The following is a 26111-nucleotide window of genomic DNA, read 5'->3' as shown; positions in this document are numbered from 1 at the left end:
TCTTCAAGGCAGGCATCCTTGCAAGAGGATTCGCAGTAGGGTTAAAATCAACGAGGTAAAAACAATGACTGCAGATGCTGGAAACCAGATTCTGGATCAGTGGTGCTGGAAGAGCACAGCAATTCAGGCAGCATCCGACGAGCAGCAAAATCGACGTTTTGGGCAAAAGCCCTTCATCAGGAATACAGGCAGAGAGCCTGAAACATGGAGAGATAAGCTAGAGGAGGGTGGGGGTGGGGAGAAAGTAGCATAGAGTACAATAGGTGAGTATGAAGGTGATAGGTCAGGGAGGAGAGGGTGGAGTGGGTAGGTGTAAAAGGAGCTAGGCAGGTCGGACAAGTCCGGACAGGTCAAGGGGACAGTGAGGAGCTGGAAGTTTGAAACTAGGATGAGGTGGGGGAAGGGGAAATGAGGAAGCTGTTGAAGTCCACATTGATGACCTAGGCCTCCTGGCTCAGAGGTAGAGACACAATCACTGCACTACAAGAGCCCTTAGGGCTGCTTTCTTGTTAGAGAGAGACAAGTGGTGGTAAGGTTTTAACCTGAGGGTCTTCATGCCTCAGGAGAGGGACACGGATGAGAAGACATGGGACCTTCTGGGAAATTCAAACTGGTTTAGGAATTGGACCTGCACTACACTGTTGGTATTACTCTGCATCATGTACAGAGGGATCTTGAGATTCAAGTCCATAGCTCCCTGAAAGTGGCCACAAAAGTCAATAGGTGGCGAAGAAGGCATTTGACATGCTTGCCTCTATTGGGCAGGGAATTGAATACAAGAGTCAGGATGTCATGTTGCAGCTTTACAAGACTTTGGTTAGGCCACACTTGGAGTATTGTGTTCAGTTCTGGTCACCACATTATAAGAAGGATGTGGAGACTGTGGAGAGGGTGCAGAAGAGACTTACCATGATGCTGTCTGAATTAGAGGGTGTGAATGATAAGGACAGTCTAGAAATTCTCAGATTGTTTTCTCTGGAGCGACAGAGGCTGAGGGGAGATTTGATAAAAAGTCTTTACAACTATGAGATGCACACATAGGGCTGATGGTCAGAATCTTTTTCGCAGAGTTGAAATGTCTAAAACTGTGGGGCATGCATTTTAGGTGAGGGGGGTAAGTTCAAAGGAGACGTGATGGGCAAGTTTTATACACAGAGGTAGGAGTATGGAGCACAGTGCCGGGGTGGTGGTGGAGGCAGATATGATAGGGGGTTTAAGAGACTTTTAGATAAACACATGAATATGCCAGGAATGGAGGGATATGAAACAAGGGCAGGCAGAAGGGATTAGTTTAATCTGGCATCATGTTCAGCACAAGCTGAAAGGCCCATTCCTCTGCTGTACTGTTCAATGTTCTATGTTCTATTAATCAACCAACTGAACTAACTGACCTTCCATAAATGCAGGGAATATAGGATAATTATAGATATTTTACATCTATCTGTTCAGAGATGTTATGACACACTTCTGGAGCAGGTATGACTTAAAACCAGGCCTTCAGGCTCAGAGGAGACCCTCCTTTCTATATTGCATCTAAGGTCCTATTTGGTGGTAGAGAATGTTCCAGTTCTGAGTCGTAACAACAAGAAACATTTGTCTTAAGACTAAGGTATACTTAAATGCCTGATGGTAATAGGTGCAAGTTACATTAGCTAGTTAGTCTTATTAATTATGTCTGTCAGGAGTCAGGGATGACATGTCTGATCCCATCAAGATTTTGAGAACTGCATGATGTCATCAAATTGAGGTAGCCTCATGCAGCCTGCATCATTAAACCCTTCAGAACCTTATATAACAGTTGTCAGAATTGACTAATGCGATTCCACTTCTTAGGGATCAATATTAAAAGCCCTGGCTGACCTGAAAAATAAAGAAGAGAATGGCTGAACTTTGTCCAAGATGGGAATTTAGGTCCGGTAGGTCAGTTTTCCCAGCTAGACACTGAGCTGACTGGAAGTCAAACAAGAAGTCAATACATCCAGGATATCATAATAGATCTTTGTTATTTTATGTCATGAAAAATATTTGTAGAATCCCTCAAGTCTGGAAGCAGGCCATTCAACCCATCGAGACCACACTGAGACTCTGAAGAGTCTCTCACCCAAACACTGCCCCCCCACCGTCCTATCTCTGTAAACTGCATTTCCCAGCAGTAGAGTCCTTTCTTAATTAATAGAAGCCATTTACAGGATTGGGAAGGTTACCTACCACAGTTTCAGGCTGCAATTGCTTTGTTAACATCAGTGATCTAAGTTAACTTCAAACCCTTTATGTAAACAGGTTGAGTCTACATTCTCCATTGCTGCCTATTTGCTGGTGTTTGGAATAACGTTCTCCAGTTTTTCTTTTAACCTCTTGCTCAATGGGAGCAATTTATCTAGATTGACTTGGCCAATCTTTCTTAAAATCTGAAATCTCAAATTACGTCAGCTTGAAATCTTTTGGAATAAGAACTGAATACTTGGACCAAGAATTAAAATAGGTTGGATGCTAGTCTTTGGAAAATTCCTCATAGCACCATGAATGACTGAAGTAAAAGAATGAGCTAAATATTTGTAGTTAACTGCTTCAGCACCAAAAAATATATTTAATGGCTAAGGTAAAAGTAATTTTGGGCTCTCTGTGTTGGACATCACACTGATTCTGATCATAAACCTTGACTAAGTAAACTCCTTTATCTCTTTTTATCTGTGAAGTTGGGTATAACAAAACTGACTGTACCTGGAAAAGTTTTAAATCTCAACAAGAAAAACAGACACTAGAAATTGAAACTTGACTTTCTGACATTTGTATAAGGCAAGGTTGTAGCTGCTATAGTTGACAACCAGTTCATGAAGAAATCTTCTAAAGAGGTTATTGTGTTCAAAGGTATTAGAAAATGACTCATGAATCTTGGGGGAGTTTTTGGATCTTAATAAAAAAATTGCATCTCAAAGGAAACCAGCAAAGTGCTATCAAAAACTGAAATTAAATCACAATGAGATGATGTGCAAGATACAGGAGGAAATGATTGAATGTTGGAAAGGTTAACTTAATATGCAATGCCAAAACTGAAAGCAATAAGACTAAATTCATACTCCAGAAGATCAAACTGATAACATGGAAAATATTTTGTACAGCGCAGTAAAGCATAATAAAACACAGAGAAGGCAAATTCCTCACAGTTGAATCTGATGTTCTTGAATGATAGAGTATTGTATCAAGCTACACTTCCTAAAGTTGGATATCAGTCAAGTTAATTAAGAATCATCAATGACCTGGATCAGGTGAGACTCTGCAATAGAAACTTTGAATGTCTTGTGGTATTGATTATATAAGGAGATTATTCAGTATAGCTGACTGGGGCTGAAATGCTAAGTGTGTCCATATGTTCTTGTGAAACTTATTGCTTTTTGAACTAAATTTAGTAACTATGACATAATTTAAGAAAGTGATTAGTATAAATGCAACAAGTATTGTATTCTTTGTAATTAGTTTAACAAGCAAGAAAATGGTGGAGGTTACCAAAAAAATCATTCCCTTGAGGGAAAAATAATTTTCTGAAAAGCAAGGATTTAAGCAAATGTATGCAGAGCAGATTCTTAAATTCTATTTGACTGTATAAAAAGTATTTGACTTTTTGTTACCCATTCAATATATTTGAACGGCACTGACTTGAATAATTTGCTAAAATAAACTGATCGCGCCGTCACTGCTTAAAATGTGACTGGATAATTTGCTGACATCAGTAGCAAAGGCTGAAAGGTAGATGCAAGAGGAAAGGCTCCGCAATCTTTTGACAATTAATGTTAGCAAAGGGTTATTTCTAATGAAGGAGGAGGGCAAGACTAAGTTGAAGAGAGACAGTGTTCTGCAGAAATAATGACTGGGGCATCAATTTGAGGCTGAGATGAGAAAGCATTTCTTTACTCAGAAGATTCCGAGTCTTTGGAACTCCTTGCCACAGAGAGTTGTGGGGGGCAGAGTCCTTGTGTATATTTAAGGTTGTGATTCTTGATTGGGAGGGCAATTGAGGTTAATGTGGAAAAGCAAGAAAGTGGGTTTGAGGACTGTAGGATCAGCCGTAATCCTACTGAATGGTGGAGCAGGCTCAAGGGGCCAAATGGCCAACTCCTCTTCCTACTTGTTATGATCTTATGATTGGGGCAATTAGGGACAGAGAACAAATGCTGGCCTTGCCAGCAAAGCTCACACTCCATGAGAGAATTTTAAAAATCCTGTTCAAGGAGTAACAACAACCGACAACCATTTTTTTAAAGGAAAAATAAATTGAACTCCGATCAAAGAATGATTGTGCATCAAATAGCCAGATTTCTCCAAGAATCAATAGCAACTCTCTGAATTTTTTTTTGACAAAAACCCATGAAGGTATAAAATATTTATTGCAGAGGGTCTCCCAATCTGCAAACATCTTCAACTGAAGCATTTTAATGAAGTATTCATAGGATAGAGTTTCTTTTACACCATTGGATACAGGCATGTTATCGTGGCTTGTAAATAGTATTAGCAATAGATAATGAAGTTAATTTAAGTTAAAAATCACACAGCACCAGGTTATAGTCCAACAGGTTTATTTGGAAACACGAGCTTTTGGAGTGCTGCTCCATCAGGTGATAAAGGAGCAGCGCTCAGAAAGCTAGTGCTTCCAAATAAACCTATTGGACTATAACTTGGCATTGTGTAACTTTTTAACTTTGTACACCCCCAGTCCAATACCAGCACCTCCAAATCATCATTATATTCAAAACATTGTACTGAGACAGGCATGTTATTATGCATTGTTTGGGTAGGTAAAGTACTTGATATTTCCTGATACCCTTGTGCTTAAGATCATTGTCATTTTTTTTTGTCATGGTCTCAACAGACCTAGTTCTTCATCGCCTTGACCTCCCTATAAAACCACACCCAAAGCTGCTGATAAACAGATGGTCAGTGCAAATGCTATGTATATCTAACAAATACCTAGCAATCTAAAGCTCCAGTGGAACAGACTTTGATATGAGTGTGACAGAGACAATTGTCTACAGACAAAATCTGTCTGTTTTTCTCCAAACTCTGAAAAGTCATGTCAATCCTGGTAGATTTATTTTACTGTGTAGTTATTATCGCCTTTTACTTATTCAGATTTATTGTGCACAGTAAAAGGTGATAATAACTAACTTGTGGTCCTTAGATTGGTCTTGTTTAACTCTGAGAACTAATTTCTCTATTTTCTGCTAACATGATATTTTACTTAAGGACATCACTCTTGATCCTATCATAACCATTTAAACTAATTTGAATATGGAAGGAAAAATTCAATGCAAGCTAAAGTGGGGATAAGTAACAATGTAGTTTTAAGAATTACACAAGATGTAGTACAGATATTTCAAACAATTTCAAGACTGGTATTTGGCAATAACTGAAACACGACAGAAATCTATAAAAGTAAGTGGCTACCAAATGATGTAGGGATGAATTACTTTACTGGAGCATTACTATGGATTTAAACCTTGAAAATGGCTTTCGATTTTTCTCAACAGGGCATGAATATCCTTTCAGCATTAAAATGAGTCACATTCAAAATGCAGCTGCACAGACACAATCATCCAAAGACTCACTCTACCCTCTAGATTTCCAGGGGCCCTTCATCATTGAGCAGTTGCCTGTGGAGATGCAGTGTCAGTTCATCTTAAAGCCAAGTCGCTTGGCATCATGCCAGCAGATGGCCGGTGAGTATTTCTCCCAGCTGATGAAAATAAGCACAGATTTTTAAATTATGTCTATTGGTTTGTAAAACTGAGTTTCAAATTCCAGGTAGATGATGTGAATGTTATAGAGGGAATGTGTTGATTTTGTACGGACGTGGTTTTTAATAGAATTGCAAACACTCAGAATTTTCTTTCTGTAATAAGGAAAAACTATTGAGATTTTTCACCCTGGGATTACAGGAAAAAATATTACAGTTCTGAAACTGTAAAATCAGAACTTGCCTTAGAAATTTCGGCCAATTTTTGGTTTGTGGAAAATTCAGCTGAAAAACTTGTAGCGTTCTGCCAAGCAGGAAGTGACCTTCACTGAAAGGCAGTTTTCTATATCCAGAAAATAAAATTATATCTTCTGAAAATCCCTTGAATTTTTAAGTCATGATAAATGAGTTTTAAAGAAAAAACAGGATTAGTTTCAGCATGGCCATATCCTCCTTTTGCAATTATTTAAAATGTGCAGTGAACTCAGTGTCTCAGTTTACCTCTCCAACACAAGAATATTCAGTCATGAAAGGCAGTCACTGTGGTACTGTGGTGTCAACCACAGTATGTCCGGAGACCAGAAACTGCACAAATGCACAGAAGAAATCGGGGTGAGGGAGCATGCGGGAAGTCAGCACTTTGAATTTAATAAGCCATTTAATTTCAAAATGAACTTGCAGAAGTGGAGTCAAGTGAATGTTCAGACTAAAGCAGAGGCTTTCCTTGTCACAATTCACCATCACTATGGCAGACTCTGTGTAGAGTTGAGAGTAACTTGTTATTAAACATGTCAAATAATTGCCTTGAGCTTTCAATTCAAATCATTGTGAAGGGTATACATAAAACTAACCACTTATTACATCATTACATTAGAGCTCATTAAATTATTTACTCATGGATTCAGTCAAGTTAGAATAAAAGAAAATGTTTTAATCAAAATATGCTTATTGTAATATTATATAATGGCAAATCAATGTAAGATTTAGAGTAAAAACAGAGTGTTGGAGAAACTCAGCAGATCTGACTGATTTCAGATTTCCAATATCTGCCGTATTTAGTTATTATTGATGTAAAATATAGACTTAGACTAACTGCATTTAGAAGATAGCTTTCTAAATTTGATGCCTACAAGAAAGTTAGCCTCCCTTTCTTCCTCAAACTCATTCATTACTTGTAGATAACCCTAAATACAATTTTTGAGTCGTAGAGTCATAGAGATGTACAGCACGGAAACAGACCCTTCGGTCCAACATGTCCATGCCGACCAGATATTCCAACCTAATCTAGTCCCATTTGCCAACACTTGGCCCATATCCCTCCAAACCCTTCCTAGTCATATACCCATCCAAATGCCTCTTAAATGTTGCAATTGTACCAGCCTCCACCACATCCTCTGGCAGCTCATTCTAAACATGCGCCACCCTCTGCATGAAAAAATTGCCCCTTAGGTCTCTTTTATATCTTTCCCCTCTCATCCTAAACCTGTGCCCTCTAGTTCTGGACTCCCCCATTCCTGGGAAAATACTTTATTTATTTATCCTATCCATGCCCCTCATAATTTTACAAACCTCTATAAGGTCACCTCCAAGTCTCCGATGCTCCAGGGAAAACAGCCCAGCCTATTCAACCTCTCACTATAACTCAAATCCTGGCAATATCATTGTAAATCTTTTCTGAACCCTTTCAAGTTTCACAACATCCTTCCGATAGGAAGGAGACCAGAATTGCGAGCAATCTTCCAACAGTGGTCTAACCAAAGTCCTGTACAGTCACAACATGGCATCCCAACTCCTATACTCAATGGTCTGACCAATAAAGGAAAGCATACCAAACACCTTCTTCACTATTTTATCTACTTGCAACTCTACTTTCAAGGAACTATGAACCTGCACTCCAAGTACTCTTTGTTCAGCAACACTCCCCAGTACATTTCCATTAAAAGAATAAATCCTGCTAAGATTTGCTTTCCCAAAATGCAGCACCTTGCATTTATCTAAATTAAACTTCATCTATCACTCCTCAGCCCATTGGCCCATCTGGTCAAGATCCCATTATAATCTGAGGCAACCTTCTTCACTGTCCAATACAGCTCCAATTTTGGTGTCATCTGCAAACTTACTAACGACATCTCCTATGCTCATATCCAAGTCAGTTATATAAATGACAAAAAGCAATGGACCCAGCACTGATCCTTGTGGCAATCTACTGGTCACAAGTTCAGGTTTCTTTTGTTTTCTCATCCTCCACCATCTTTGTAAACTCTCTCCCCAATTCCTCCACACTTCTCTCAAATACCAAGTTCATCCCTGAATCTGCCTCTGTCCCATCTACTTGCCCACTAGGTCCAGGCAATCTGCCCACCTATTCTAGCCCGGGACTTGCACCCTTATACAGTTTCTTACCCATCTTCCCATAAGTCTTCCCAAATAAATTTAATCACAGGACCTACTTGCTATAACTTAAAATACCTACTTACCTAACCACTCCTGGTTCTATGTCCACTGACATTATTGGCTCAATTTTTTCCAGATATTACTCTTCTTTCTGTTACCTTCTTACAGCAAACAACCTGCCCTCTCCAATTCAGCCATCCTCTCAGCCATTTCCTCCTATGAGTTAGTTCAATATATCAATGTTGCATTGATTGTCCCTCTTTCTTAAAATCACTTATTCAACAGCCATGGTGCACTATTAGCCTTCATATCCATGCTCCACCTAACATTCCCATACCATTTGTTTATGGCTGACCTCACCATCATCCATCCAGCTCTAAAGAACTGATTTTTTTTTTAAAATTCACTCGTGGGACATGGACTTTGCTGGCCAGCAGCATTTATTGCACGTCCCTAGTTGCCCTTGAGATGGTGGAGGTGAGATGCCTTCTTGAACTGTGGCAGTCCGTGTGTTGTAGGCCAACTCATAATACATTTAATGAAGGAATTCCAGGTTTTTGACCCAGTGATACTGATGGAACAGTGATATATTTCCAATTCAGGATAATGAGTGGCTTGGAGGGAAACTAGCAAGTAGTGGTGTTGCTGTGCATCTGCTGCCTTGTCCTTCTGGATGGGAGTGGTCATGGTTTGAAAGGTTCTGTCTCAGGATCTTTGGTGAATTTCTATATTGTGTGGATAGTACAAACTGCTGCTACTGAGCATCGGTGCTGGAAGGAGCTGATACTTGTGGATTTGATGCCAATCAAGCCAATTGCTTTGTCCTGGATCTCGTCAAGCTTCTTGAGTGTTGTTGGAGGCAATTGTGGAGTATTCTGTCATACTCCTGACTTGTGCCTTGTTGATGGTGGACAGGTTTTGGAAGTCAGGAGGCAAGTTACTCACCACTGTTTTTGCTGTAGCCTCTGATTGGCTTTTGTAGCCATTATATTTATATGGTGAGTTTGGTTTAGTCTCTGGTCAATGGTGACCTCCAGGATGTTGACAGTTGCAGATTCTGTGATGGTGACATCATTGAATATCTCAGAGTTGTGGTTATATTTTCTGTTACTGGAGATGGTCATTGCCTGGCATTTGTATGGCATGAATGTTACTTGCCACTTGACAGTCCAAGCCTGAATATTGTCTGGATCCTGTTGCATTCCAACATGGACAGTTTCAGTATCTGATGAATCACAAATGGTGGTGAATCTTGTGCAATCATAGTCGAACATGAGGGTCATTGATGAACAGGTGAAGATACTTGGGCCTGGGACACTACCCTAAGTAACTCCTGCAGAGATGTCCTGAAGCTGAGATGACTGACGTCCAACAATCACAATCACGTTGCTATCTGCCAAGTATGACCCAACTAGCAGAGTGTTTGCCTCTAATTTCCATTTTTGCGAGTACTTCTTGATGGCTACATTTATGGCCTTGATGTCAAGGGCTGTCATTCTCACCTCACCTCTGGAATTCAATTCTTTTGTCCGTGTTTGAACCAAAGCTGTTATGAGGACAGGAGCTGATTGGCCCTGGCAGAACCCAAACTGGGCATCACTGAGCAGGTTATTGCTGAGCAGGTGCTGCTTGATAGCACTGTTGATAACACCTCCCAAAACTGTACTGATGATTGAGAGTAGATTGATGGAGCGATAATTGGGCAGTTTGGATTTAACTTTGTGTGTCCAGGACACCTTAGGCAATTTTTGACATTGCTGGGTAAATGCCAGTATTGAAATTATACTGGAGCAGCTTGGCTAGATGAGTGGCAAGTTCTGAAGTACAAGTCTTCAGTACTATTTCCAGAATGTTTTCAGGACCCTTAGCCTTTGTAGTATCCAGTGCCTTCAACTGCATTTTGATATTGCGTAGAATGAATTGAACTAGCTGAAGACTAGCATCTGTGATTCTAGGGATTACTGGTGAAGATCGAGATGGATCAGCTAATTGGCCATTCTGGATGAAGATTGTTGCAAATGCTTCAATTTTATCTTTGGCACTAATGGGATGCTGGCACTTCCAATCATTTGAGGATATTTGTGAAGCTGCCTCTTCCAGTGAATTGTTAAATTATCCACCACTATTGACCAGAATTTAGCTGGTTGTGGGATTGCCTAGCTCTGTCCTATCACTTTCTGCCTTTACTGGTTGGCATGCACGTAGCCCTGTTTAGTATCTTGACTAGGTTGACACCTTATTTTTAGGGATGCCTGGTGCTGCTCCTGGCATCTCTTCTGCACTCTTTATTGAACCAGGATTGATCCCCTGGCTTGCTGGTAATGGTTGAGTGGGGGATATGCCAGATCATGAAATCATAGGTTGATCTGCTAATCCACAGAGCCTCACAGGTGCCCAGTCTTGAATTGTCAGTTTCTTTGAAGTCTGTCCCATTTAGCACAGTGATAGTACCACATAGCAAAATGTAAGGTATTTTCAACGAAAGATGGGACTTCACTCCACAAGGCCAGTGCAGTGGCCATCCTCATTGATAGTGTCATGGACAGATACATCTGCAGCCAGCAGATTGATAGCTCTGAGCTTTGACCTCAATGTCAGTTACATAGAAACGTAGAAGATAGAAGTAGGCCATTTGAGTCCTCGAGTCTATTCCACCATATAGTATAAGTAAAGCTGATCATCAAGCTCAATACCCAAATCCTGCCTTCCCCACCCCATATTTCTTGATCATTTTATGTCACAAGAACTCCAGCTACCTGCTTCTTGAGAAAACATCATGTTTTAGCCTCAACCACCTTCTGCAGTAATGAATTCCACAGGCTCACCATTCTCTGGTTGAAGATATTTCTCCTCATCTCAGTATTCTGATCTCCCCACTGATGAAAGCATCTTTTCTACATATGTCTAGTCTTGTTAGAATTTTATAGGTTTCTGAGACTTCCACAGTCACTCACACCATCCCCCTCCTTCTGAACTCCAGTAATTACAATCGTAACAGACTGAATGTGCCATCATATATCAGTCCTGCTGTCCCAGGAATCAATTTTGTAAACTTCTGCTGTGTTCCCTCTATAGCATCCTACCTCTCATAAGGAGATCAAGACAGCATGCAGTATTCCTGGTGCGGTCTCACTGATTCCCTGTATTATAGCAAGAAATCCTTGTTCCTCTCATTGAATTCTCCTACAATGAAAGCCAAGATACATTTTGCATTTGTTACTGCCTACTGCATCTGCACATTTACTTTCAGCAGCCTGTGCAAATGATACCCAGGCCTCTGACTGTAAATTGAGAGAGGGTAATGTTCATTCAAATAATAATCTGCCTTCCTATTTATGCTCCCAAAATGGATAACCTCACATTTAACCACATTATACTGTATCTGCCATGCATTTGCCCATTCACTCAGCCTGTCCAAATCTCACTGCAACATCTCTGTGTCCACCTCATAGCTCACCCTTCCAACCAGTTTTGTGTCATCTGAATATTTTGAGATATTACATTTAGTTACCTTATCTAAATTATCCTGAAAACATTCTATGTATTCCTATGCTCCCTTGTCCACCTGATGTTTCCAATCTATATGCAGATCAAAATCCCTCTGTACTCTCAGTGAAACTCCATTATTTTCTCTGTGCTACACTTTCCTGTTTATGGTCATTAATTGATGGTCTATATGCCAGTCTCAAAAGAGAGTTTTTGCCTTCATCATTTCTCATTTCTATCCAAAGTGTTTCTAAGTCCTGGTTTCTTGAATTTAGTTATCCTCTCTGTTGTGCTCCCAGTATCTTTAATCAACAGAGTCACCCCTCCACCTTTTTCTAACTTGCTGTCCTGCCTAAATAGCATAAACCTTTCAAAATTCAAGTCCCACGTCCATGTCATCCTGCAGTAATAAAAGTATTCTTCATAGAAAATCTAACAAAGCTTAATGCTTAGTTGCTGAGATGTTAATGTGCATTGAGTATTATATAATCATTTCAACTTTGAAAGCAAATGCTAGAAAAATAGTTTTGCAGATTATTATTCAAATGCTATCTCTTGGCTTTTTTTTCTTCTTTTCCTAGAAACAAGTCAAAAGCAATGCAAAAGAAAAAGGTCAATGATGAACTGGACCTTTTGGCGTGGTTTGGGGACTCAGTTGGATAACATGCCTCTATCCCCAACCTCCATTACACCAGGCAGACTCTTTGGCCTACCACTGTCAGCCATTTGTGAAGATGATCACTTCCCAAAGCCAATCATGGTATGTGACAAAATGGCTAGAGAGGGACAGAGAGGGAAATTAGCTGTAACCAAGTTTGACCATATGCTTGAGAGAGGGATGATTTTAAAACTCCTTCACATTTTGTATTGGTAGAACACACACTTTATTCATTGTAATGGCATAGAAAAGAGGTTTATCATGGGGAAGGATAGGGACTGACATGGGAATGAAGTATCTTTATAGTGACATCACATTAACCACAATCCTTGACTAAAAAATACTGAAAACATTCTATGAACTCCTATGCTCCCTTGTCCATCTGATTTTTCTAATCTATATGCAGATCAAAATCCCTCATGATAAACTCTGTACCCTCAGTGAAGCTCCATTATTTCCTCTGTGTTCCACTGTCCTGTTTATGGTTATTAATGGCTTAAAACCTATTTAGAAAGATTTCATAATCAAGCAGTGGTACCTTGAACTTCCATGATAGTGCTCCAGTTGCAAGTACAGTATTTAAATCGAAGATGAAATGGGAAAGATTAAAAATGATATTAGCGCAACAGAGTGGATGACCTAAATTCAGGAAACCAGGGTTTAGAAGCACTTTGGCTAGGGTTGAAATGATAAAGGCAAAATAGTATAATATGGGAAGCAATGACCTAGTGATGTAATCACTACACTGTTAATCCAGAAATTTAGCTAATATTCTGGGGACCTGGATTCAAATCCCACTATGGCAGATGGTGGGATTTGAATTCAATAAAAAAAACAACCTGGAATTAAGAATCTCCTGATGAGCATGAAACAATTGTCAGTTGTTGGGAAAATCCATGATGGGTGGCACGGTGGCTAGCACTGCTGCCTCACAGCGCCAGAGACCCGGGTTCAATTCCTGCCTTAGGCAACTGTCTGTGTGGAGTTTGCACATTCTCCCCGTGTCTGCGTGGGTTTCCTCCGGGTGCTCCCGGTTTCCTCCCACAGTTCAAAAATGTGCAGGGTAGGTGACTTGGCCATGCTAAATAGTGTTAGGTGAAGGGGTAAGTGTAGGGGAATGGGTCTGGGTGGATTGCTCTTCGGAGAATCATTGTGGACTTGTTGGGCCGAAGGGCCTGTTTCCACACTGTAAGTAATCTAATAAATCTAATCCATCTGGCTCACTAATGACCTTCAGGAAGGAAATCTGTCACCGATACCTGGTCTGGCTTACATTTGACTCCAGATCTACAGCATGAAATCAAACCTTACAGACAATGTCTCAGAGACCATTATTCACCATCCCTGGATATGCCCTCTCCCACTAGCAAGACAGGCCCAGCAAAGGTGGTAGCACAGTGATATACAGTCAGGAGGGAATTGCCCTGGATATTGATTCTGTCCCCATGAAGTTTTTTGGCTTTGAGTTAAGCATGATCAAGGAAACCTCCTGCTGATTTCCATGTACCATCCTCCCTTGGCTGATGAATCAGTCCTCTTCCAAGTTGAGGAATACTTGGAGGAAGCACTGAGGATGGCAAGGACACAAAATATATTCTGGGAAGGGGATTTCAACGTCCACAACCAAGAATGACTTGGCAGCAGCACTACTGATCAAACTAGTTGGGTCGTAAAGGACATAGCTGTTAGATTTGGGACTGCAGCAGGTGATGAGGGAACCATCAAGAGGGAAAACCATGCTTGACCTCATCTTTACCATTCTGCCGGCTACAGATGTATCAGTCCATGATGGTATCAGTGAGTCACCACTGCAAAGTCCTTGTAGAGACAATGTCACGCCTTCATATTGAGAATCCGTCCATCATGCTTTGTGGCACTATCACTGTGCTAAATGAGACAGATACCGAACAGATCTACCAACACAAGATAGGGCATCCATGAGTGTCTTTGGGCCATCAACAGCAGCACAATCTGTAACCTAATTGCCCAGCACATTCCTCACTGAACCATTGTCATCAAGCCAGGGGATCAACACTGCTTAAGTAGAAAGTGCAGGAGGGCATGCAGGAGCAGTACCAGGGCTGAAAATGTGTGTCAACCTGTTGAAGATACAAAACAGGACTACACAAAACAGGATTAGCAGCAAGTGGCAGACAGAGCTAAGTAATACCACAACCATCAGAATTGATCTAAGCTCTGCAGTCCTGCCACAGAGTGGGAGGGGGAGTTGAAATGTTGGTGGCACTACAAATGTCCCCATTCTCAATGATGGAAGAGCCCAACACCAGATCAGTGAAAAAGATGAGGCTGAAACATTTGCAGCAATCTTCATTGAGAAGTGCCAAACAGATGATCCATCTCTGCCTCCTCCAGTGGTCCCCAGCATCACACATGCCCATCGTCAGCCAGTTTCATTTACTGCACATGATATCACATGGATGCAGATGGGTATAGGAATAGGAAGAGTTTAGAATGATATTGACCAAATGCTGGCAAATGAGACTAGATTATTTTAGGGTAAGTGGTCAGCATAGATGACTCTACTCACTGGATAGTGCAGAGACTATGGGTCCTGACAACTTTCTGACAATACTGTACTCCAAAACTTGTGCTTCAAAACTTCCCACTCCCCTAGCCAAGTTGCTCCAATACAACACTGGCATCTACCTGATAATGTGGAAAATTGTCGTCAAATAGTGTGGTGCTGGAAAAGCACAGCATGTCAGGTAGCACCTGGGGAGCTGTGCTTTTCCAGCGCCACATGTTTTGACTCTGATCTCCAGCATCTGGATTCCTCATTTTCTCCAATGTGGAAAATTGCTCAGAAATGTCCTGTACACAAGAAGCAGGACAAATCCAACCTGGTCAATTTTAAACAGCCTGCCAGGCCAATTTGCTGCCCTGCAGCTACTTCCAACCTATGTCCGGGGTGGTAGATCCCACTCCAATTCACAGTGACTCTAGAGTGAAAATCATGCCATTTGGGACACCTTTCTCTCAAGTGGTGAAAATCCAGTCCCTTGTAATTCTATCCAAAATAAATGCAAATGGTTGGTACTTAAAGTGTCTGAGATATGTCTAGCTGAATTAGTATTTGCTTTATGCAGTGTTGTTAGACACGTAGGGCTGAAGCCCTACAAACTACTAATGATAAGAACTTGGGCATTTATAAAATTTGCTTTAATTTAAAGAATATCCCCAAGGCGGTTCATAGACATATGAAAAGCAAACACGGAGACAAAGAAGGGGTGCTAAGGGTGGTGGGGAGAGGGGTAGATGTACCAAAAGATTGCTCAAAAATATGGATTTTAAGGAGGACTTTATAAGAGATGGAGCAGTTTGAGGAGTGATTTCCATTATCTAAGTCAAAAATGCTCAAAATCCCCATCAATTATGACCTGTAAGGCGTGGTCACATGCAAGAAACTGAATTCAGGGAGACACACTGTTTGGAAGAGTGAGGGCCTCATTCCTGATGAAGGGCTTATGCCCGAAAAGTCGATCCTCCTGCTCCTCGGATGCTGCCTGACCTGCTGTGCTTTTCCAGCACCACGCTCTTCGACTCTGATCTACAGCATCTGCAGTCCTCACTTTCTCCTAGGCACACTGTTTGATCAGGAATAGGTTATGTTGATATTTTCTGGCTGTGGCATCAGAGCCTGGTAAGGTGAAGCCGTTAATTAGCGATATGGGGAAGGAATTTAAATTTGATGCATATAGATCATTAGATTAGATTACTTACAGTGTGGAAACAGGCCCTTCGGCCCAACAAGTCCACACCGACCCGCCAAAGCGCAACCCACCCAGCCCCATTCCCCTACATTTACCCCTTCACCTAACACTACGGGCAATTTAACTTGGCCAATTCACCTAACCTGCACATTTTTGGACTGTGGGAGGAAACCGGAGCAGTCGGAGGAAACCCACGCAGACACAGAGAGAACGTGCAAACTCCACACAGAGAGTCGCATGAGGCAGAAATTGAACCCGGGTCTCTGCCACTGTGAGGCAGCAGTGCTAACCACTGTGCCACTGTGCCGCCCATCAATGTATCATGTATCAATGGAGATTAGTGAGGACTGAGTGATTGGTGTACAGGGTAGGTTATGTATGAAGGGGTTCTGGACAAATGGAAATTTATTGACGAGGATGAGAGACCTGTTATGGGAGATATCAATGAAAGTGCTAGAACAACTTAGCAAGTGAAGAGAGAAATTGAGGGCTGAATGAAATGTATCCCAGCTGTTGGGAGAGGCAAGGGAGGAAATCGAAAGGATGCTTGCAAACATTTTCAATTTCTTTCGGGCCTAAGAGAGGTGCAGGGCTGCCAATTTAGTACCATTATTCAAGAGGAACACGAGATAAACCAGAAAACTGCAGGCCAGTCCGTCTAAGCTAAAGGTGGGGAAATTATTGGAAGCAATGCTGAGGGACAGGATTTTTTGCATTTGAAGAGACTGGGATTAATCAAGAACAGTCAGATGGTTTTCTTAAGGGGATATCCTGTTTGACCAACTTGATTTGAATTTTTTGAAGAGGTGACCGGGTGTGTAGATGAAGGAAATGCTTTTGCTGCAGTCTACTTGGACTTCAACAAGACTTTTGATAAGGTCCTGAATGGGAGACTGATAGCAAAGGTAAGAGTCCATGGGATCCAAGGAATTTTGGCAAATTGCATTGACTGTTGACTGAGTGGCGGGAAGCAAAGGGTGATTGGGGAGGGATGTTTTCTCCACTGGATGTCTTTGCCCATTGGGGTCCCATAGGGGTCAGTGTTGGAGTCCTTGCTGTTTGTGGATTATATAAATGATTTAGACTTGAATGTAGGAGGGCTGATCATTAAGTTTGTAGATAATAGAAAAGTTTGTGAGGTGGTAAATAGTGAGAAGGATGGCCTTAGATTACAGGGGAATATAGATGAATTGGTCAGATGGGCTGATCAGATGCAGATGGAATTCAATCGGATAAATGTGAGGTGATGAATTTGGGACAAGGCAGAGAAAGCAAGAGAATACATGATGAAGAGCAGGACCCTGGGAAGCACCGAGGATCAGAGGAGCCTTGGTGTGCATTTATACTTGTAGCAGCACAGATGGATAAATTGGTTAAGAAGGCATATGGTATATTTGCCTTTATTAGCCAAGGTATAGAGTTTAAGAGCAGGGAAGTTACCTTGGAATTGTATAAAATGTTGGTTAGGCCGCAGCTAGAGTGTTGTGTGCAGTTCTGGACCTCACTTATAGAAGGGATATAATAACGCTGGTGAAGATGCAGAAGAGATTTACCAGGATGTTACCTGGGGTGGAGAGTTTAGGTAAAAACAATGACTGCAGATGCTGGAAACCAGATTCGTTATTAGTTGTGCTGGAAGAGCACAGCAGTTCAGGCAGCATCTGAGGAGCAGTAAAATCGATGTTTCGGGCAAAAGCCCTTCATCAGCAATACAGGCAGAGAGCCTGAAGGGTGGAGAGATAAGTGAGAGGAGGGGGGTGGGGAGAAAGTAGCATAGAGTACAATAGGTGAGTGGGGGAGGGGATGAAGGTGATAGGTCCGGGAGGAGGGTGGAGTGGATAGGTGGAAAAGAAGATAGGCAGGTAGGGCAAGTCATGGGGACAATGCTGAGCTGGATGTTTGGAACTAGGGTGAGGTGGGGGAAGGGGAAATGAGGAAACTGTTGAAATCCACATTGATGCCCTGGGGTTGAAGTGTTCTGAGGCGGAAGATGAGGCGTTCTTCCTCCAGGCATCTGGTGGTGAGGGAGCGGCGGTGAAGGAGGCCCAGGACCTCCATGCCCTCGGCAGAGTGGGAGGGGGAGTTGAAATGTTGGGCCACAGGGCAGTGTGGTTGATTGGTGCGGGTGTCCCGGAGATGTTCCTTAAAGCGCTCTGCTAGGAGGTATCCAGTCTCCCCAATGTAGAGGAGACCGCATCGGGAGCAACGGATACAATAAATTATATTGGTGGATGTGCAGGTAAAACTTTAATGGATGTGGAAGGCTCCTTTAGGGCCTTGGATGGAGGTGAGGGAGGAGGTGTGGGCGCAGGTTTTGCAATTCCTGTGGTGGCAGGGGAAGGTGCCAGGATGGGAGGGTGGGTTGTAGGGGGGGGCGTGGACCTGACCAGGTAGTCACGGAGGGAACGGTCTTTGCAGAAGGCGGAAAGGGGTGGGGAGGGAAATATATCCCTGGTGGTGGGGTCTGTTTGGAGGTGGCGGAAATGTCGGTGGATGATTTGGTTTATGCGAAGGTTGATAGGGTGGAAGGTGAGCACCAGGGGCGTTCTGTCCTTGTTACGGTTGGAGGGGTGGGGTCTGAGGGCAGAGGTGCGGGATGTGGACGAGATGCGTTGGAGGGCATCTTTAACCACGTGGGAAGGAAAATTGTGGTCTCTAAAGAAGAAGGTCATCTGGTGTGTTCTGTGGTGGAACAGATCCTCCTGGGAGCAGATACAGCGGAGGAGAGGAATTGGGAATATGGGATGGCATTTTTGCAAGAGGTACGGTGGGAAGAGGTGTAATCCAGGTAGCTGTGGGAGTCGGTGGGTTTGTAAAAAATGTCGGGGTCAAGTCGGTCGTCATTAATGGAGATGGAGAGGTCCAGGAAGGGGAGGGAGGTGTCAGAGATGGTCCAGGTAAATTTAAGGTCAGGGTGGAATGTGTTGGTGAAGTTGATGAATTGCTCAACCTCCTCGCGGGAGCACGAGGTGGTGCCAATTCAGTCATCAATGTAGTGGAGGAAGAGGTGGGGAGTGGTGCCGGTGTAATTACGGAAGATCAACTGTTCTACGTAGCCAACAAAGAGACAGGCATAGCTGGGGCCCATACGTGTGCCCATGGCTACCCCTTTGGTCTGGAAGAAGTGGGAGGATTCAAAGGAGAAATTGTTAAGGGTGAGGACCAGTTCGGCCAAACGAATGAGAGTGTCGGTGGAAGGGTACTGTTGGGGACGTCGGGAGAGGAAAAAATGGAGGGCTTGGAGGCCCTGGTCATGGCAGATGGAGGTGTAGAGGGATTGGATATCTATGGTGAAGATGAGGCGTTGGGGGCCGGGGAAACGGAAGTCTTGGAGGAGGTGGAGGGCGTGGGTGGTGTCTCGAACATATGTGGGGAGTTCCTGGACTAGAAGGGAATAGGACAGTGTCGAGGTTGGTAGAAATGAGTTCAGTGGGGCAGGAGCATGCTGAGACAATGGGTCGGCCAGGGTGGTCAGGCTTGTGGATCTTGGGAAGGAGATAGAACCGGGCAGTGCGGGGTTCCCGGACTATGAGGTTGGAAGCTGTGGGTGGGAGATCTCCTGAGGTGATGAGGTTCTGTATGGTCTGGGAGATGATGGTTTGGTGATGGGGGGGGTGGGGTCATGGTTGAGGGGGCGGTAGGAAGAGGTGTCCTCGAGTTGGCATTTGGCTTCAGCGGTGTAGAGGTCAGTGCGCCAGACTACCACTGCGCCCCCTTTATCCGCTGGCTTGATGGTGAGGTTGGGATTGGAGCAGAGGGATTGGAGGGATGTGCATTGTGAGGGTGAGAGGTTGGAGTGGAGGAGGGGGTAGACAGGTTGAGGCGGTTAATGTCCCGGTGGCAGTTGGAAATGAAGAGGTCGAGGGCAGGTAATAGGCCGGCGTGGGGTGTCCAGGTGGATGAAGTGTGTTGGAGGTGGGCGAAGGGGTCCTGATTGTGAAAGTAAGCTCGGAGGCGGAGGCGGCGGAAGACGTTTTCGACGTCACGGCGTGTATTAAATTCATTGATGCGTGGACAGAGGGTGAATGAAGGTGAGTCCTTTGCTGAGGACTGATCATTTGTTCTCAGTGAGGGGGAGGTCTGGAGGGATGGTGAAAACTCAGCAGGGCTGGGAGCTGGGACCGTGTGCGTGTGGAGCTGGGAGTGGGGGTCGGGCGTGTGGAGCTGGGAGTGGGGGTCGGGCCTGTAATTGGAGTGGGTGTGGTGGTGGGGGAATGGGGGTAGAGTCATGAGTAGGGGTGGTGTTCCCCTCAGGGTTCTGGGGGTACGGGGATGGTGACAGTGGGATCTGTGGGGGGCATGTCAGCAGAATGCAGGTGAGTGGTGTTGGTGGGGGCGGAAGTGGTGGAAAACATGGCAGTGGGGGGGTGGACGTCACTGAGTGTGTGACATCAGCGATGATGTGAGGGGCAGAAGTGATGTCATGTGTGGTGCATGAGGAATTGTGAGGGGCAGAAGTGGCTGTGGGCGTGGCCATGATGGGGCAGAAGTGACGTCATCAATCAGTGTGGGGATGGTAGCTGCACCAGCCGCATGGCTAATGGCGTCCGAGCAGTTCCAGAGGCCGGGGGAATCTTCTGGAATGTTTGTGGAGCGCTGGTTATGGAAGTGGGTAGATAAAAGTTTGTTGTACTTACAGTTTTTGATGTTTCAGATGGAGTTGAAATACTGTTTGTTGAGAGTATGAATTCTCCTGATGATGCAGTACAGAGTGGGTCCTTTGCAATTCTGAGAGAGTGTGGCCCTCAGCTGAGGCAGGGCAGACTGTAGAGAGGTTAGGTGCCGGCGCATTGCTGCAAGTATGGAGCGGAGGATCTTGAAGGAGAACCGTTGCTGGTATTTTTGAATCTGTAGTCTGTACTGTTTGTCCTGTTCGGGTCTGAACTCTGCTGGTTTAAAGGTGGTCCGGAGTCCGTGTGGGATGAGTTGGTTACGGAGGCAGGCACTGAGGAAGCAAATGTGGCTGTGGTAGCAAGTTTATTTCAGGACATGGTTGAAGAGCTTCAGGGCAGAGGAAATGACCTGGGAGTTGCAGTGGGAGAGGGACTCCCTGAGAATCTTGTAGAGAGAGGAGGAAAATTCTTCAAGGCAGGCATCCTTGCAAGAGGATTCGCAGTAGGGTTAAAATCAATTGGGTAAAAATAATGACTGCAGATGCTGGAAACCAGATTCTGGATTAGTGGTGCTGGAAGAGCACAGCAGTTCAGGCAGCATCCGAGGAGCAGTAAAATCGACGTTTCAAGCAAAAGCCCTTCATCAGGAATACAGGCAGAGAGTTTCACTTATGAAGAGAGATTGGACAGACAGGGGATTGTTTTCCTTGCAGCTGAGGAGATTGAGAGGGCACATTATTATAGAGTATAAAATTATGCGGGGCATAGGTTAGATTTGAAGTAATTTTCCTCCTCTTTGGAGGGATGTTGGACCACTTTGGAGGGATGTTGGACCAGATGATTTAAGGTAAGGGACAAAAGGTTTAGAGGCAATGTCTGGAAAAATGTTTTCACCCAGAGAGTGATGGGAATCTGGAAATTTCTACCTGTAGGGTGGTAGAAGCAGAAACCCTTATAACATTTAAGAAATACTTAGATGTGCACTTGCAATGTCATACAAGGCACTGGGCTAAGTGCTGGAAAATGGAATTAATATAGTCAAGTGGTTGTTTTTGACTGGAACAGATGTGATGAGCCAAAGGGCCTTTTTTGGTGCTGTATATCTGTATGACTCTATTGTCAGTGACATTTTCAACAGTAAAATAAAGCTTTGCTTTGTTAACTCTGATAGACAAGTCTTAGTTGTGTTGTCTCAAGTGTCAAAGCAGAAGTTGAGTATGCATTCTTCAGTTAATTTGATTTCATAACACACTTATGATGCTTTTTTTTGCCCTCTGTATTATAGGACATGCTTTCCTTTCTGTTTCGTGAAGGCCCATTCACCAGAGGCATTTTCAGACGTTCTGCGAATGCTAAAGCCTGCAAAGAGCTGAAAGAGAAGCTGAATACTGGAGCTGAAGTGTACTTAGCCCGTGAATCTGTGTTTGTGACAGCTGCTGTGTTCAAAGTATGTTAAGAGTATGCCCTTAGAATCTGAATTACATTTTATTCCATCCCAGATTGAAGACTACATTGAGCTGCTACATTTTAATCAAATTAAGGATGAGATGCCTGGTAGTTTAATGTGTTGGTACACTAATCATCAGGGTGATACTTAGGACTTACCAATTCTTTCCTCCCAAACTTAAGTACTCAATGGAAGTCAGAAAGCTAAGGCCAAGTGATTTTCCAGTAGGAGGAATAGAATATCAGTGAATGAGTTCCAAATCCAATTGTTATTCACAGTTATTCTACTGTCTAAGATCATTTAACTCTGGAGAGACCCGGATTAAGTTAGTTTCTGTATTAAAACCTGGTCTATGTCCTTTACCTGAGTAAACTAAAGATAGCAATCATTATGTGAAGAGGCTGTCTTGTCCTCAAGATATGTTAGTAAACTTGCTGAGCAAGAAATGGTATTTTATTAAAATCAAAAAACTGCAAATGCCTGGAAATCTGAAATAAAAACTGAAAATGCCATAGAAACTCAACAAGTTTGGCAGTGTCTGTGAAGTCAGGAACAGAATTAATATTTCAAGTCCATTCTGGATCGTCTTTAGAATTGAGAGGACTGGAAAATGGTGTTTTTTATGCTGTTCACGGAGTGGGTGGAGGACAGAGTGAAACAGATGGCGAGGGTGCCCAGAGCAAAAGACAAAGGGAGTACTAGAAAATGGATAAAATATCAAAAATTAATATCCAAAGGTAAGTTTGCACCTGTATTGTTTCCACTTTCTCTCCAACTCTGCAGTAATTGATAACTGATACTGCAGGTTGATTTCGCAATTGTCAGAAACAGCTTGTGTTTCACCATGTTTGATTGTAAACTATGGAATTCAGAATTTCCTCGTGGTCTGTTGCCCAGTAAAGAAGACAGAAAAGCCCTGTGGAAGACAGGATATCAGGCTGTATCTATAAACAGTGGATGCTGAGCTAGGAGACACTAGAGAAGTTTTTTTTCCAGATGGGAGAGCTAGGTATGATGTTAGAAAAGGGCAGGGTCTCCAGTAGGAGCCTGGTGGAATTCCTTTGACTCCATTTTGTAAGTACTTAATAATCTAGATGCCAGTATTATAGTGAATGAAGGTCTGTGTCTGAAACATCCCAAAAGACTTCCAGCAGTATTGGGTGAATCAACAATCTTCCAAAATACTCGCTTAACTTAATCTTGCATAAATTGCCCCACTTGTGGTTTGACAGTGCTATGCATTCTTTCGATCTCCCATGGTCCCTGTCCCAGTGGGGACCCTGAAACAATTGCTACATTGGTACTGTACCTCCTGAAAATATTTTAAACAACTGTCACTAACTGACCTTTGAACTCCAGTGAGGTTGGGCGTAGGGGTCACAATGCTGCGAAAATACTGAATTTTACCAGTTGCCATATGGGTGTCTGAGTTGAAAAGTTGGTAGCACAATAATGATCAGTAAGTGGAAGCTGACTCCCATTGCTTGTCTCATCAGTGGATATTTCCTTGACTGTTTTGTGTGTAATCATTAGTTTATTTCTCCCCCTCCACTAGATTCAGGAAAGGCCCATGACAGGAACTAGCCATATAGGGACATGGAAGTAAATGGAAAAAAAAGTGGCAATTTAAACAAATATAATGAATGTGAATGACTTTCTTTTGTAATTTCCTTTCTGCCCACTAAGTGAAAAGTATGAATTAAAGAGTCAAACTGTTCAGTTATTACAGAGAAATCAATAAGACTCAATTCCCATGTTAAAATTATAGATGCAGTTAATCAGTATGCATGTCAGGAAAAATAGTTTAATTTAGGAGGAGAGCAGACTATTCATTGAAACTAGTTTGGATTTCTTGGCACAGTACCATTATAAGCAATCCATTAGCACAAGCCGCTTGGAAAATAATATCTGGGAGAAAATGAATAATTAGTGTTGCTCATGATGTAGAGGTAAAATAATTTTAAATATAGCAATAATTTTGAAAATATATAAACAGAATCCCTACAATTTTCTGACTTAGTTACATGTAGGTTATAATATTTCTTTAACTGTGAGAAAATTCAATAAAAGCTTTTAAAAAATGGGAAATTCCAATGTTGATCAAAGTAATTGAGAAGATAATATTAGCTTTTCCTTCAAATGGTTTCTCTAAGTCTGAAACTGCAAACTGTGACTCATATATTGAAACAGAACAAGTTTAAAAAAACAAGAAGAAATTTTATGAAGAGGGAAAGGCCATTTCTGTCTAGCAGGAGTTTCGTGTCTTCTGAATGTCCCAAAATGTTTCTCAGTCTGTTAAGTACTTTTGAAGTATGCTCACTATTACTTTGTAGGCAAATATAGCAGCTAATTAATGTGCCCACAAGATCCCATAAACACCAGTGAGATAATATACCAATTTGATTTGTTTGAGGAGTAGATATTACCTAGAGCATGTTTGACTGTTTGTTGAATAACATAGAATGAACAACATAGAATACATAGGCAAAGCCTTTGTTTAACACCTCACCTGAAAGTGAACACATCCAACAATGCACATTCCTTCCTGAAATGCCAAGCTACATCTTTAAATTTATTATGGACTTGAACCTATTACCTTACGACTTACCAGCAAGGGTGTTATAATTGAGACCATTCTTTTTTAACGAGTTTACCCTCATCAATTTACTGTGTCTCTAAAGCAATCACTCTCTCGCCACCTAAATTGTTGTGAGCCCATGTCATTCATTTTAATGAACTTCTTACAATAATCTGTAAAGCATATTTGCTCATTTAGTTTACAAAAGGTGATGAACTCTGAAATGTTTCCCATAACCAAATATCCTGTGTTGGTGTCTGGTAGAGGATTGTATTTTTCTCATGAAATGAGAAACTATGTCTAAACCCTAGATTTTTCAATTTTCTCCCCTTGCTGTTGAACTTTATAATTGCCTCTGGAATTCAATCATATTGGCAGCAATCCGCCAATACCTTAAGTAAGTAACTGAACTCCAAGAGCGAATCCAGAGACTTGACAGGCTGTTGCACTGTAGATGTTTGACAGCGGTATCTGATTGCAAACGAATAGGAAGTGAAAGTACACACACTTTTCAGTAGGATTCTCTTTGTACTGATGGGAAGCAGGTACCATGCTTGACTTTTCTCTTCGCTGGACCAACAATACTTTACTCAATACAAAACCATTGTTATGTACTCTGCCAGAGTGTACGATGTATACAGCCATTTCCATTTGGGAGGGACCAGGTTCCATGACCAAGTCTATATGACAAATACTAAAATATTTCCAGATTTACCAGATGAAGCACATTTTAATTGAGCTCGGGAAATTGATGTCTGACTGCCCATCCATCATCCAGGAAAGAATAAGCTGCTTCAGACCTCACTAAACAGCCTAGCAAAAATAATTCAAAGTTCAGATACAGGCAGTTCTGAACTGGAGAGTATCAGCAACGGGCACCCCATCTACTGGTGAGAACTGTAGTATTGAGCTTTTCATTTGTCAGCGTTACTTGCTTTAGACATTGTTCAATGCTTTGAAAATCTGCATAACATAAAACTTTTAGGGCTGTTTTATTTAATTTTCAATTCGTTTGCTTCATGGACACATGTCTGTCTATTGTAAATTCAGGACTTCCTTCGGAATATTCCTGGAAGCATCTTTACTTCAGACCTCTATGATGATTGGCTGGCAGCAATAGAAAAGAGAAGTCATGAGGAGAAGATAAAGGAAATTCAAAGGTTTGTTAAAGCATTTAGTGGAGTATCGTCTTGGTAATGTACAGTTGCAGAGAAAGCCAGTTGATCTTGAGAGTGGTGAGGCAGACACAAGGAGGCCAGGGGACTATAAAATATCAGAAGCTGCGCGGGGTTGGGCCACAGACAAAGCTGTATTACAGCTAAAATAACCCTTTCTTCTCACAAGACACAGAAAACAGTCAATTATTCACTTAAAGCACAGCCCAGTAAATCTCTTTAATTACTCATTCATGGGAAGAGCTGGCATTTGTTTCCCATCCTTAATTTCTTCAAAACTGGAGTGGTGAGCTATTGTCTT

General features: G+C 42.4%; 1 protein-coding gene across 1 annotated transcript in view; it reads left to right on the top strand.

Moving 5' to 3' along the window:
* Positions 1–26111, top strand: part of LOC122550722 (rho GTPase-activating protein 20-like) — a 104205-nt gene that overhangs the window by 62746 nt on the left and 15348 nt on the right. Inside the window, exons 9-12 of the mRNA XM_087988154.1 lie at positions 5523–5711; positions 12190–12368; positions 21896–22057; positions 25686–25795. Of these exons, the coding sequence (XP_087844280.1) occupies positions 5523–5711; positions 12190–12368; positions 21896–22057; positions 25686–25795 (640 nt within the window). The remainder of the gene's footprint in view (positions 1–5522; positions 5712–12189; positions 12369–21895; positions 22058–25685; positions 25796–26111) is intronic.

Source organism: Chiloscyllium plagiosum, unplaced genomic scaffold (genome assembly GCF_037043375.1).
Source record: "Chiloscyllium plagiosum isolate Xiang-an unplaced genomic scaffold, Cpla_swu_hap1 HiC_scaffold_6, whole genome shotgun sequence".
Classification (NCBI taxonomy): Eukaryota; Metazoa; Chordata; class Chondrichthyes; order Orectolobiformes; family Hemiscylliidae; genus Chiloscyllium; species Chiloscyllium plagiosum.
This window is presented reverse-complemented; position numbering and strand designations above follow the sequence as displayed.